This window comes from Impatiens glandulifera, chromosome 5, assembly GCF_907164915.1.
Source record: "Impatiens glandulifera chromosome 5, dImpGla2.1, whole genome shotgun sequence".
In the NCBI taxonomy this organism is placed as follows: domain Eukaryota; kingdom Viridiplantae; phylum Streptophyta; class Magnoliopsida; order Ericales; family Balsaminaceae; genus Impatiens; species Impatiens glandulifera.
In genome coordinates, this window is record NC_061866.1 from 11367191 (window position 1) to 11380164 (window position 12974).

At 34.2% G+C, this 12974-nt stretch overlaps 1 protein-coding gene across 1 annotated transcript; it reads right to left on the reverse strand.

Annotated features, from left to right (window-relative positions):
- Window positions 1-311: 311 nt before the first annotated feature.
- Window positions 312-12379, reverse strand: LOC124937721 (LMBR1 domain-containing protein 2 homolog A-like). Its single transcript, XM_047478040.1, has 14 exons — window positions 12043-12379; window positions 10460-10536; window positions 9318-9473; window positions 7578-7791; window positions 7267-7353; window positions 6993-7132; window positions 6624-6704; window positions 6088-6152; window positions 5129-5304; window positions 3868-3998; window positions 3676-3772; window positions 2190-2400; window positions 1881-1987; window positions 312-977 (listed from the first exon to the last, which is right to left on the reverse strand). Exons 1-14 carry the CDS (start codon window positions 12208-12210, stop codon window positions 498-500), a joined length of 2190 nt encoding a protein of 729 aa, XP_047333996.1. The 5' UTR covers window positions 12211-12379; the 3' UTR covers window positions 312-497.
- Window positions 12380-12974: the final 595 nt, after the last annotated feature.

The following is a 12974-nucleotide window of genomic DNA, read 5'->3' on the forward strand; positions in this document are numbered from 1 at the left end:
TATCAAAGGGAGATAATACAAAAAAAAAAAATGGTTTTCTTTTTAACTAAGTTACTATGACAAACAATTCGTCATTAGTAACAAACAATTCGTCAGTTTAACTTCAGTAAGTCTCCACACAAGAATAATTTGGTTATATAGAAAAATGTTAGATTATGGGATTCCATATTTTCATTAGCAACGAAAGCATAGCCTAATTTGTTTTCAAATAATATTTGAGTTGTTTTTCGCGAGAATTCATACATAAACACAACTTTTCAAACAATAAGCATATATAGGTAGTGCCTGATAAAAAGAAGTTAAATGAACAATTGATCCAAATTCAAAATTACAACTTATGAATGTATCAGTGTTAATTCCACTAATTAAGCTTGTATCTTTTCCTATCTTAGTATATTTATAAATGTCTTCTTCAAATGTGTATATCTTCTTCCAGTTGTGTAATAATTTGTTCCCCATCTTACAATATCACAATATGTTTACAAAAAAAAGACTTATCATCTTGTGGCCCCCGATTTCTTGACCTCCATCACACGTCCATCCTGCGCATCATCGTCATCATCGAAGAAATCATCGCGAATGCTTCTGTGTTCAGCTGTGGGTCGTCTTAGCCTCTGAAATATTTCATCGAGCGATTCAGTCGAAGAAGAATTCCCACCATAATGTGCTGGATCTTGAACCTGCTTCAACGGAAGGAATTTCTTCGCTCCTCCTATGTTTGTCTTCAAACTCTGTAATCCCGTCTTCATAGATTCCCAAGTCGAGGAGGCTATTCCAGTAGCAGGTGGTTCAGCTATTGGATTCTCGATCAGACCTGCATTTATCTCTTGTTTTGCTTGCTGAGTTCTTATTGAGGCGTATTTTTTTCCCATGGATTCTCTAGTGGTCTCATTTCGAGTCACTGTTTTTAAGGATTCTAAGTAATCTTGTCTATCAGTCTCAAGCAAACGAGCTTTCCCTTTCATATCAATAGCAGCCTTAAAATAAACAAAGAGGATTAAACAATATTAGTTAGAGCTATATATTAGTCAAATGTAAAGCAAAAGATGATGAAATAAGGGAATAAAGAGAAAAGAGCTCTTAAGGAAACTATGGCTGTAATAACAAGGTCATGTATGATGTATCCATCAGATTACTACATTACAATTAAAGAAATGCAAACAAATGGCTTAAACATCATCTCATTCGATCTAGATGGGATTCCGTTAGGAAATAAGGGCTCAATTTAGAAGGTTTCTCATCGGGATCCAGATCCACAAATAAAAAGTGTTTCCAAATGGAGAAGGTATATCTGAACTTAGTACAGCCAATATCCAGATAGAGATCTACAAACTATCCATTTTTTTTTGTCATCGAATGGTTCGATCATTGGCACTGAAGTTGCATGTTTTTTTTTTGCGTATCTCAGACAACCACACATTTCACACAAAACGTATTTGGAGGGCGATTTCTTAGGCCAGATCCAGATACAAAAGTGTTTCCAAGTTTCCAAATGAAGCCCAGAGTTTAGTTGAAAGTTTATTACATGCTCTTATATATCCAAAGGTGATAGATAAATATGATCCTATACTTGAGAAGCATGGATATTATCTATAACACAGTAGATCTCTTCAGTTAAACAGCTATGTCCATGTAAGAAAGAAATACAGAATCATTTTTTCAAATCTTATCTTGCAACAGAAGTAAATGTAATTCTTAAGAGAGAAGACAAGAAAAAAATTGAAAGAAAAAACATAGAACCACCATAGACATAGTTTATAGCTTGATATCCATTTCAGGTGAACAACACCAGTTACTGTAAGTTGCGTGTGATCTAGATCTTAATATGAAAGAGTGAAAGCAGTAATTCTCCTGACAAGAATGGAAACAGTTCATCATACCTTAGCACTGGTCCCAGATTCAGGATCCTCATTTGTGTTGTTAAAATTCCTTGCCAAAGGAATAACGAGTTCACCAACCTTGTGTCCTTGCTCAAGCCATGAACGCTCTAAAAAGATTATACAATAAAAGGAGCATTTGTTCACCCATTTACTATAGTTCTTGGTTGTTGTTAATAAGCTCAAATCATAAAGGATGTGCAGAAGGCCAGATTCATAATGCCAATGCAAAAGAGATAATAATTTAAAATTCTCTATATATTGGAGAATAAAAAGAGTATTTAAGAACAAACAAGAGGCCAATAAACGCACCTCTCTGTAGAATAATCATTCCAGATGGATCGTATCCATCGGTGTTATCAGCTTCACGCTGCAATCTAAATATCTTCCAGTTTCCAAAGTACTCAATTACACGGTCAAAGAAATTGCTTGCAATGAGTAAAGTGTATATAACCATGATAAGGGGGTATATTTTATTGAATCCCTCGCCAAAAAAGGGGACATTATCCATGCTCCCCATTCTCTGCACATACAGAGAAAATATGGTTTGTGTCAATATAGAGAATAGTATGTGGGTGGATTAACAATTAATTATATGTTGTTAAGATAATCTAAACTGATACAGTTATAAACAGTTAGTTTTTTTATTAGACATATCCCTCGAGGAGGCTAGCATAACATCCCACAGCCGAATCCCCACTTTAATAAAGCTATTTTCAGTGGAAATTGAACTTGAGACCTCAAACAGACTCTTACAACTTTAACTATCATAAATGAGTTATTTTAGACCAATGTTTTTTCTCTTTCTAGAGGAGGCTAGCACAGCATCTCACCGCCATGACCTCTTACCTTAATCAAGGTGTTTTTAGCCGGAATTGAATTTGAGGCCTTAACCTCTAAAGTTCAATACTCATCACTTGAGTTACCATGAGTGGTTATGCAGGCTGTTAGTATAAATACAGCCTCTATTAGTAAGAAAATGCTATCCATATAGCACTCGACCACATATTTTATTATGTTTTTTACATCCATTTTCTATGTAGTTGTCCCCTTTCCACTTGAATACCTTCTTTTGTGTGCAAATCAGCTCAAATACTTAAACCCCTTTTCTTTTTCATTTTGAGAAGGGTAAAATGTACTTCTTTTGTCTTTCAGTAATAAATCCTACTAATTTACTCCCCTTTTCTGAATTGTCCTAATCTTCCTCCAGGGCCATCAGTTTGAAATCTTTAGTCAAACTTCTTTCTCCAATTCTCACTAATGACTAACCATATTCTACCCATCCAAAAGAAGCATCGTTTGTATAACTGTCTCTTCTTTTCACCATCTTTCTCGCATTTATCCTCAAGCTAACGAGACATTGGATACGCTAAAAGACATGTTTACACTTATTGCACAAAATATTGAAGGATAACACCCCTAACGTTACTAGGGAAGTTATAAGCAATATATATCATCTGACTATCAGTGCAGCAGAAGCTGTGCAATAGTGGATTTGAACACTTCAAAACCACAAAGAGAACTTGTGCAATGTAGAGAGGTAAGCATGTAGTGATATCTTTAGAAGTTGACAATGAATTTAATAAATCCGAGTGTACCTCTTTATCTATTGGCACCATAATCTTTCTCATAATTCAAATGGATAAACATTAAACTACCAATACTAGAAAATATCTACTCAACATGGTGTTATAAATTCTCTAGCCTATCTTACCTAAACATGGAGTTATAAATTATCAAAATCCAATACCATATTCCATTGCCCCATATCAACAATTTCAACAAACATGAAACTAACCTGCTCAAAAACTGTTTCTTTGCGTTTTCGATCAACTTCAAGATGGATAAGATATAGAAAGTTGTAGCAAATTGGCGGTGCATAACGTGCAACCATCCTGGTAAGACATTGGGGTCACAACATGAGAATAACTTGAACAGATTTCGTTTTCATAATCCCTTGGAAGACGAATGTTAAGGAAAGGAGACTTACGAGCATATCATAAGTAAGCTGACTGAACTTGTTTGCCGTGGAGTGAGAGAGTAAAATGTCAGCATTCCAACTTTGAATAAGGAATAGTACGTACAAATGCACATATACATTAATGGAACAAAAGCAGCGACCTGGGACAAAAGATTGTCAGTAAACAACATTAATACGACAAGTGAGGAAATAAAAAAATAAAACGTTGAAACAGGACATAGATGTATTTAGTCTTATTATGGGGCATGATTTCCCTGGTTTTGAAGAGAGTGTTTTTCTGTGTCAAGGACTTGTTTGAAGAGAGGCAATTCTTAAGATGAAGATGAATAGAGAAAGAGAAAGAGAAAGAGAAAGAGAAAGAGGTAGAGAAGGGGGTTTACAATTTGGAAGGGAACTAGCTTTGAATTTCTAATCCCGATGGGGTTCCCGTTTGGTAACTGTATCTGAACTTAGTCCGGCACAAATCCAGATACAAATACGCCTAAAATATGGTGTTGATGATATAATTGCTCTTATAGGTGGAGGCAGCAATGAATCGGGTTAGGAGGGACAAAAAAAAGTCACCTTGAAGAGATCTACAAGCTATCCAAATTTCATTGTAATCGGACAATTGGATCCTTGGCCTCGGAAGCATGAGAAGGAGGCGCAATTTCCAATGTATCCCATTCAAACACCTTTTATATCAAACGTGTTTGAACTTGCATCGAGAAATTCATTGGCCGTCCAAATACAGATGCAAAAGTATTTTCTTTCGGGAAAAGGAAAAGTGTTATAAAATAATAATAATAATGAATAAATAAATAAATATAAGCCCATTGTCAAACTACAGAAAAAAACACCCCCATATTGTCCATTGAGATATAAATCAGCCATTGTCAAACTAAAGGACATTCAAGAATAACAAGGTTTTCTTGTTTGGAGCTGTTGAACTTTCCATTTTGAACTATTAGATTAGGATCACTCCCCACTTCTATTTTTTGTGATATACTTGTCAGCAATACAAGAAATATTTACTTCTAATTACAATAAATAGCTTGATCTTAAAATAATATCATAGTACTCTTAAATTGATTTATGGTCATCTTTTGATAGAAACTTCAGGAAAATCATATCACACAAGACAAAATACATGCATCTAAAATTAAAGAGAAACTAGAAGATATCTTCAACTTATCACACCAAATCTTTTCTTTTTCTGAGATCAAGATTGAATCTTAACCCATGAAAACCTTTTTCAGTCAAAATATGTATGCAGATATTGTCTACAAACCTGCACAAACACCTCTTCTTTTCCAACAGCATTTACGAGCATAGAGAATAGCGATAAATTTACTCCACTAAGAAGTATAGTAGCTTCAGCAAGAAGAATCGCAGCCGAAATGCAACCAAATATCAGGGCCAATGCTTTCTGAACTTGTTTCCTTAATATACACAGCCAAACAAACTCTAAAATGCAAAACATGAGCTAAAGTTAGAAAAATTATAGAACAAAACTAGATAATATAGTCAACTCAAACTGATCTGTCAATGTGTCGTGACTTATTTATATTATATAATGATCATGGGCTATTTAAGGGTTATATTCTATAAGGTCCACTAAATAGAGTTAGTATATTAGGTAGAGAATAGTTAGGTTAGATTATAATGTTTAATTTGTAAGTTGAAAGACACTATCGGCTATGGAGGATTTCTCCAAGCTTCCCATCTGAGGCTTATGCCATTCCTTTCCCATCTCTTCTTGTATTTATTATCCCATCTTTAAGGGTTATATTCTATAAGGTCCACTAAATAGAGTTAGTATATTAGGTAGAGAATAGTTAGGTTAGATTATAATGTTTAATTTGTAAGTTGAAAGACGTCTATCGGCAATGGAGGATTTCTCCAAGCTTCCCATCTGAGGCTTATGCCATTCCTTTCCCATCTCTTCTTGTATTTATTATCCCCATCCCCATCCCCTTCACCTCTACCTTTTTCCCATCCCTTGCTATCTATCTTCTCATCCCCCCATTCTATGTTCTTGGTCATTTGGGTTTTAACCATAACACAATGTCCAACAAATGATCCTGTGTATTTAACATTTTTTTATCAACAAAGTATGCCCCTCAGAAATTGTGACACCATTTGCCTCCACACAAGCCTCATATCTCAGGCATAAACTATATCAGGGGTTATAGCTCCATATTGATTTCCTGGACAATAATCCTAGGTGTGTAATGTTTTGGTATTTACCAATTGTATCGAGAAGAGATCCCAGTCTCCCCATCCGTTCCTTTCTGAAGCTTGATATATATTTCCTGCACATAAGGGAAACAAAATGATATTTGCCATCAAACATGTAAGAAACAGAGAAATTGTATTATTAAGAATGCCTATATTTACATGATAGAGATCATCTATTTTAAGATCTCATGCATATAATATCTTAATCAAAACTAATCACATAGTATTCAAAATCATCCCTAAAACACAAACCTAACCATGTGGCACATAAAATAATTCTACAATAAGATACCCTGGTAATTGCACTGAAGATTAAAACAGATAAAAAGGCAAAACATTCTGCATGTCAAGGGAAAACACATCATGAAGTTGGGATAAAATGCATAGCTAAACTCAATCCATGTATGTAGGCATCAATAAAGAATAAAAATTGCACAAATTAAACTGAACCATCCAGCTGTATCGCATAAAGTAATGCACATCTCTACTAAATCGATGTATACGTAGAATCGCAAAAGGATAAAAGTTGCAGTATTTAACCGAACCATCCAGTTGAATCGCGCCGTTCATAGTTCTTCATTGTGTCCTCCAATTCGAGGGCTTCTGTAACGTAATTCATGTACTCACTGCAAAAATAAATAAATAAAACAAGATCAAATTATATAAGACAGAGCCTATCTCATAACCTATTAGAGAAATAGAAAACAAGTTACCACTAGTTGTCAATCAAAAGAACATAGAAAAAATATATGCATGAGTGCATGAAAAATAAACAGCGCATTTCCTGTTTACAGATGAAGTATTTGAGGAGAGTAATCTTAGATTGCTATATCCACAACAGATGAAACTAACCAAATTTAGACAAAGGGATAGTCAAAGGTGTTTGAATGATGGTTCATAAAGGTAAAATGTACCTTTTGTACCGGTAGTACTCTTCTCGAGCTCGCTTAAGTTGACGCCTGAGTGCTGCCATTGATTTCTCATCCGAATCATAGTCCATGTCATTTTCTCCCAGTCTTCCACCTTGTGGTTTAAAAGATGGATCTTCAGTAAGCTGGAACAGGATATTACACTTGAGATGCTAAATAGAGAAAATTATTTTTAAACAATAAAGGGAAATTTATAGAGTAAGCTTGCTTGAGGAAACTTTTCCAAGAAAAAGCTTTCCATGCAATAGATGATAATTACCATATTTGCCAACATGTTGTCAATAACGTTCATATAGGGTCTCAAAGGATCACGCTTGGACATTTGCTTGGATGTTGCTTGGGCGACCTACCCAAGAAAGCAAACAGGGTGTCATATTTGAAGGGAATTTTTCACTTGTAGTAAAAAAACTAGAAATAACAAAAAATGGGATTTTCAGCTATCCATGCATGACAAATATAACATTCAAAAGGAGGGCATTAACCAATACCTTGATTTCCATAAAACACTAATGACAGAAAAATCAAACATGCAATAAACCAAATCTAATTATAACCAGGGATAAGACTTACAACAATTGCATTTGATAACTGTTGATGAGCATCATCAAGTTTCACTGCCATTTTAGCCACTTTATGAGAGAGAACCTTTTGACGAATGATCCAATCAGCATTTCTCCATATACTCTTCGGAATCTCGCTCAGACCAAAGCCAAGAAGAAATGCACCAGTGACTAGCCCAAATGTGTTAGAACAAGCCATGGCTAAACCAAGAACATTAACCCTCCTGCAGAGAAAACATTATTATTTGGGATGATAGGATTCTGATAGGTGTGCCTGACATGGAAAAGTAACATTAAGTAAAGAAAGCCTGCTACATGGGATGTGCTATTAGCACAATGGCTAAGTACCTACCCTATGACATTGGGTTATTCGAATCTCACCCTACCAAAAGAAAAAACGAAAGAAAGCCTTCCATATGATTCTTTGAAATAAAACTTTCATTTTCATTGAAGGAACACTCTGAAAATGATTATGACCAAACTACAAGTCAATCATACTAGGGTAAAACTTAGGAAATGGCTAATGCAGAAAGGAAGCAAGAGAGTAACTTCAAGGACAGGTATGCAGCACAAAGGACAGATATCTTTCTTCATAAGCCTTGTGCGGCTTCCTTTTCTAACGTTTCTCCTGGATTTTGATGATACTACATTAGTCTGATGCCTGGTGTTGATGCTGGACCTTTCACTGGAATGTTGGAAATTATGGTGGTGGAAAGATTCAGTTTGCTGGCATCACAGGAGGTAGGACTTTGGTCTCTGGAGTTTGGAAGGAAGACTAAGTTCTCCTTAGATTTTTCCAAGACGTTGCCTTCTGATATATATCTGACACTCATTTTTCTGGTTTTCCTGGATGGTTAGGTTTGGCTCTAGTACTCCCAAGTGTTGGATTGCTTTCTTATCTGGATCTTGGATTGTTGTTGGTTTGTTAGGTAGCTGGGTCTTGCTGGGAGCCTGCCTGTGCTTTCAGGGTGAGTTGCTTATGTGAGGCCACTTTATGTGGTTTGGACTAGTAAGGTTCAAGGTTTACTGTGCTTCCATGGAGAAAGTCTGCTAAGGTGTGGAACCTGGTCTATTTCAGCTAGAGGGGATCCGTCTATCTCTTAAGATGCTGCTTTGGTAGACTGACTCTTCATTTTTCTTCATAGTAATCTGTTTGATTTGGCTGTTGTTACTATGACTATCTTTTTTTCTTATTCCTGTATTTAGGCTTGTTCGTTTGAGGGTGACCTAGGTGTTCAATTTTCTAAGGCTTCCACAATAAGATGCCATACAACACTCTTTGAGGCTTACATGTAACTTCACAACTTTTTACCATTCCTTAAGAAATAAGACAGCTTATATTGCATGCTTGTGACATGAATGACTTTTAAACACTTTCACGAAATATGAAACTCAGATAAGAAATCATTGATTAAACATTATACATCCTGTGGAAAACTAAATCATATTATTTAGGAATTGAGAAGTGGGTTCTTGTTATATGTTTTGATGTAGGAACCAATTAAGTAGTGGTAACTACCCACTTGTATAAATGTACATGATACATTCCATTAATCAAAAAATCAGAGGTCTTTAATCCCTCACAATAACTCTCTGTAACTCACACATCAGGAAATACCACATAACACAGTCTTGTTATAGTGCATTTTAGAATTCATTTTCATCCCAAAATGTGGACAAGAGATGGAATTTATTGTTAAAAAAAGATACACGGAAAACAGTAAATTATTTAGGATAGTAGGAAACAAACCCGTGTTGCAAGACCACCACCAGTATCAACCCAAAAAGTCCAATGGAACCAACACATACGTAGAAGACTAAGTTTTCATGCACACTTGTCTTCAGTCTTTCTGATACTGTGAAGTCTCCCGAATCTTCATAACCCTGCATTATAGGTGCCACAGCCCTGCATATTAAAAGTATTAGACTATAAGCATCTTTAACCATGAAATAATTCAAAATTCTAAAAGTACATGTGTTTTGATAGGTTGTAATTCAAATGAACAATCAAGGATCAAAGCTAATAATTCTTCAACAGAGTTAATGGAACTACAACAATTTAAGAAACACAATAACTTGGTACAGTAAACATATAAAAAAAATGCGGAAATAAGAGAGTTTAATTGTGGTAACTATTATTCACGGTTCATGCCCTCTACTAAATACACAATACACAGAGTAGTCTAGGATAGAGAACTACTCCAAGAATTATAGGATTTAGATAATTATCATGTTAACATATTATTTAGATAAAGACTAAAAGGATAATTAGTCTTAATACTTATCTACCTAATTAATATTAGGATAATCAATATTGTCTGATTGCTTTGAAGCATGGTATATAATGTGGAGACTTGTTTAATGTAAAATGTGGTTTATTTGGGTTTGTATGCTGTAGTTTTTTTTTTTAAATAAACCGAATTTTGGGTGACTTGTTTAATGTAAAAAGTGGTTTATTTGAATTATTTGGGTAAAATTACCAAACTATCCTTAGTATTTAAAATTTTAAAATGATTAAAACAATAAAGTAAGGGGTGTTTTAGTATTTTAGTTGATGATTTAATGGAAGATGTGATTGATGATGGAATAGTGGTTTACTTGGATTAAATACAAATAAACTATATCACACAAGCCATACGAACAACATGAAGAACTGTCAATAGGTAACACTAATTCAGAGATAATGGCAACACTACTCATGGTAATGACAACAATTTAAAGTCCATAAAAGTAAGCATCGACAATAGAAGAACTAACAGAATATCAAACTTATCTACTGAGAGCAAACCTGTAATGCATAAACTTGCATGAAACGTCAAACAAGCATCAATATGCTTACTTATCAAATAAGAGCATACTTTGGAAGCAAAAAAATTAATAATAAGAGTATACCAGGTAAGTAAAAATGTACTCCAATAGGACCAGCTCCAAAAGAAAGATATTACACCATAATGAAGACCAATTAATGTCTGCACAAAAAAAAAAGAAGTATAACTTAAGATGTGAAAATTTGATGCACTAAGAAGAAGGGAAAATGAATTGAATAAAGTATCATAAAAAGAAATTAGAACTTGAGCTAAAAGCAAAGATAAGGAGGAAAGAAAACATAACAAATGGATGATAATATGAAATTGTAATTGATATCAATGAAAAGTGATGTGTCAAATAATTGTTGACATATCACTTACAATAAACTTTTTTGAAACAATATGCATTTCTGGGAAAGACAGGGCTTAGTTTACTAAATGAAAGACAAACGCACTTACAAAACAAGGAAGAAAAGAAGAAAGATATGAACCTGATAGGTATCGCAAGAAAACAATAAACATAACTTATATCACTGGAAAAAAGAATCAAACTTAACTAATGATTAAGTAAATTTATTCTTTGGATTGCCTTAACTAATGACTAAGTAAATTGTTGGATTGCCATGTGCATTGATTTTGTTTGTTAATGTCTCCTTGCCAACTAATAGTTTCCTGAATAACTTGTGACTAAAATGTGCATCAATTTATTCTTTGGATTGTCTTTCATAACTTGATGTTCTTCTACACTCAATCTAACAAAGACAATTGTTGAGTCTGAACTACCACTAGAGTGAAGAAGGATCAGAGCACCAGCTCATTGCTTTCAATAATCCAATGTAACCACAAGTAGTTCTCAAGGGTTAATAAGGTTGTACTAAATTAACCATGGATTAGTGACATAAATAAACATGTACAATAACAGCAAAGTTTTCTAGCAGCTTTGGAGATGAGGTTTAGCCAACAAGTGGTGTTCCAGACTAACAAAACAACAAACGGCCATCTGAATCTAACCAGCCAGAAAAAAAACCCTAATCCACAAAATAGGAAAATAAAATTACAAGGAGGTATGGTCGAAACTCTAACAGTGAATGCAAATGACTAATAAACATATCTTCCTCTTCATTCAGACAGCTACTCAATCTTCTTATGAGTTTTGTATATAAGTAACGAATCTATGAATATTTAGTTAACTATCTTTCAATATTTTCTTATTTAGGATGAAATGAGCATATCATATAAGCAGGACTTGAGGTGTCATACATCTTGCCAAGGATACACCCTAGAATAATTCCACAATTTGGCTGAAGGAATAAAAAACCCTAATCAAGAAAGCACATAAAGTGGCAGGCAAACATCCATATGTTTGTAACAGTGAAATCCAAATCCAATCACACAATTGGATTAAAGTTTAGAATTGAGTTAACTTCTGCAACTGTTTTTTAATCGCATGTTCACATTTCAGACCAAATGCAGATGCATATTTTAACCAGAAATAACTATCATCAACAACAACAACAACAACAACATCGGCAATTATGAGGGGGAAAATTGGTTCTTCAATGAATCGACAGCAAATAACACTGATTCAAATATATTTCATGAACGCGGACTAACAAGATGATCGAGAACAAAAGAGAAAATGTAAGTCAGAGAGTACGATTAGTCTACCGTCCAAATGTCGGCAGGGACGAGGATGATGATGGAGAGAGAGCAAAACCAGGTGTATCCGACGGTGACAAGAACGTATTTAGGCACATCTGGTCCAGCGAAGTATTTCAATGTACAGAAAACCATTCCCAACGTTAGGGGTAACGAGATCAGATAAAACACCCACATCTCTCCTTCTTCTTCTCCTTCTCCTCAGCTCAGCTCTCTTTCTCTCTATTTTCTCCTCGCCGGAAACTTTCTTCGACCTGAATTTCCGTCCTTTTTCCGGTGGAAATCTTACTCTTTCTTTCCTGTTTCTCCACCGGAGAGAATTTCAGGTGGTGGTTTCCCTGTAAGAAGAAAGAGAGACTTCGACGTAAAACAAGCAAGAATGTGAAAGCTCAAATGAACCGGATCTACTGAACCGGACCTACTGAACCGGACCTCCCATTGCTTCTCCATTGACAACTTGAGTGTTTAGATTTTTACTTTTTAAGAAAATTTATAAGAAAAATATTTTTGTTTTTTTACTTATTTATTATTAATTATATCATTTAATTTATTAATTAAAATATTAATATATCTTTTATTTTTAAAAATATATATTATACACCAAAGCAATCAAACACATGATGAAACATTTATTTTTTCATGAATTTTGTTTACTTAACTAATTTAGAGGGTTAATATGTGTTAGTAACTCTTTTTTTATTTTATTTTTTTAAATATAAAAAAACAAAGAAAATGTCAAATTAACAATAGTACAATTTAGACTTTTTTTTAAATAACATAAATATCTTGATTTTTTAAGATTTTAATGAGTTTTTATGTTGTTGATGGGCCTTTTCTGTTCATATCTTCAATTGTGTTGGTGATCTTTCTCAAATCAGTGTTCGCCCTTTCTTATCGAAAAATAAAATTATTATATTTTGAGTTGTTTTTTATATTTTTAA

What these genes read in the sequence shown, in the direction of transcription:
- LOC124937721 (XM_047478040.1), bottom strand. Translation starts at nt 12,210, where the DNA reads ATGTGGGTGTTTTATCTGATCTCGTTACCCCTAACGTTGGGAATGGTT. An exon ending in GTGGTGGTCTTGCAACACGG is followed by an intron (nt 7,792 to 9,317) that starts GTTTGTTTCCTA and finishes TTTTCTCTGCAG; the next exon opens with GAGGGTTAATGTTCTTGGTT. An exon ending in GAGTACTACCGGTACAAAAG is followed by an intron (nt 6,705 to 6,992) that starts GTACATTTTACC and finishes TTATTTTTGCAG; the next exon opens with TGAGTACATGAATTACGTTA.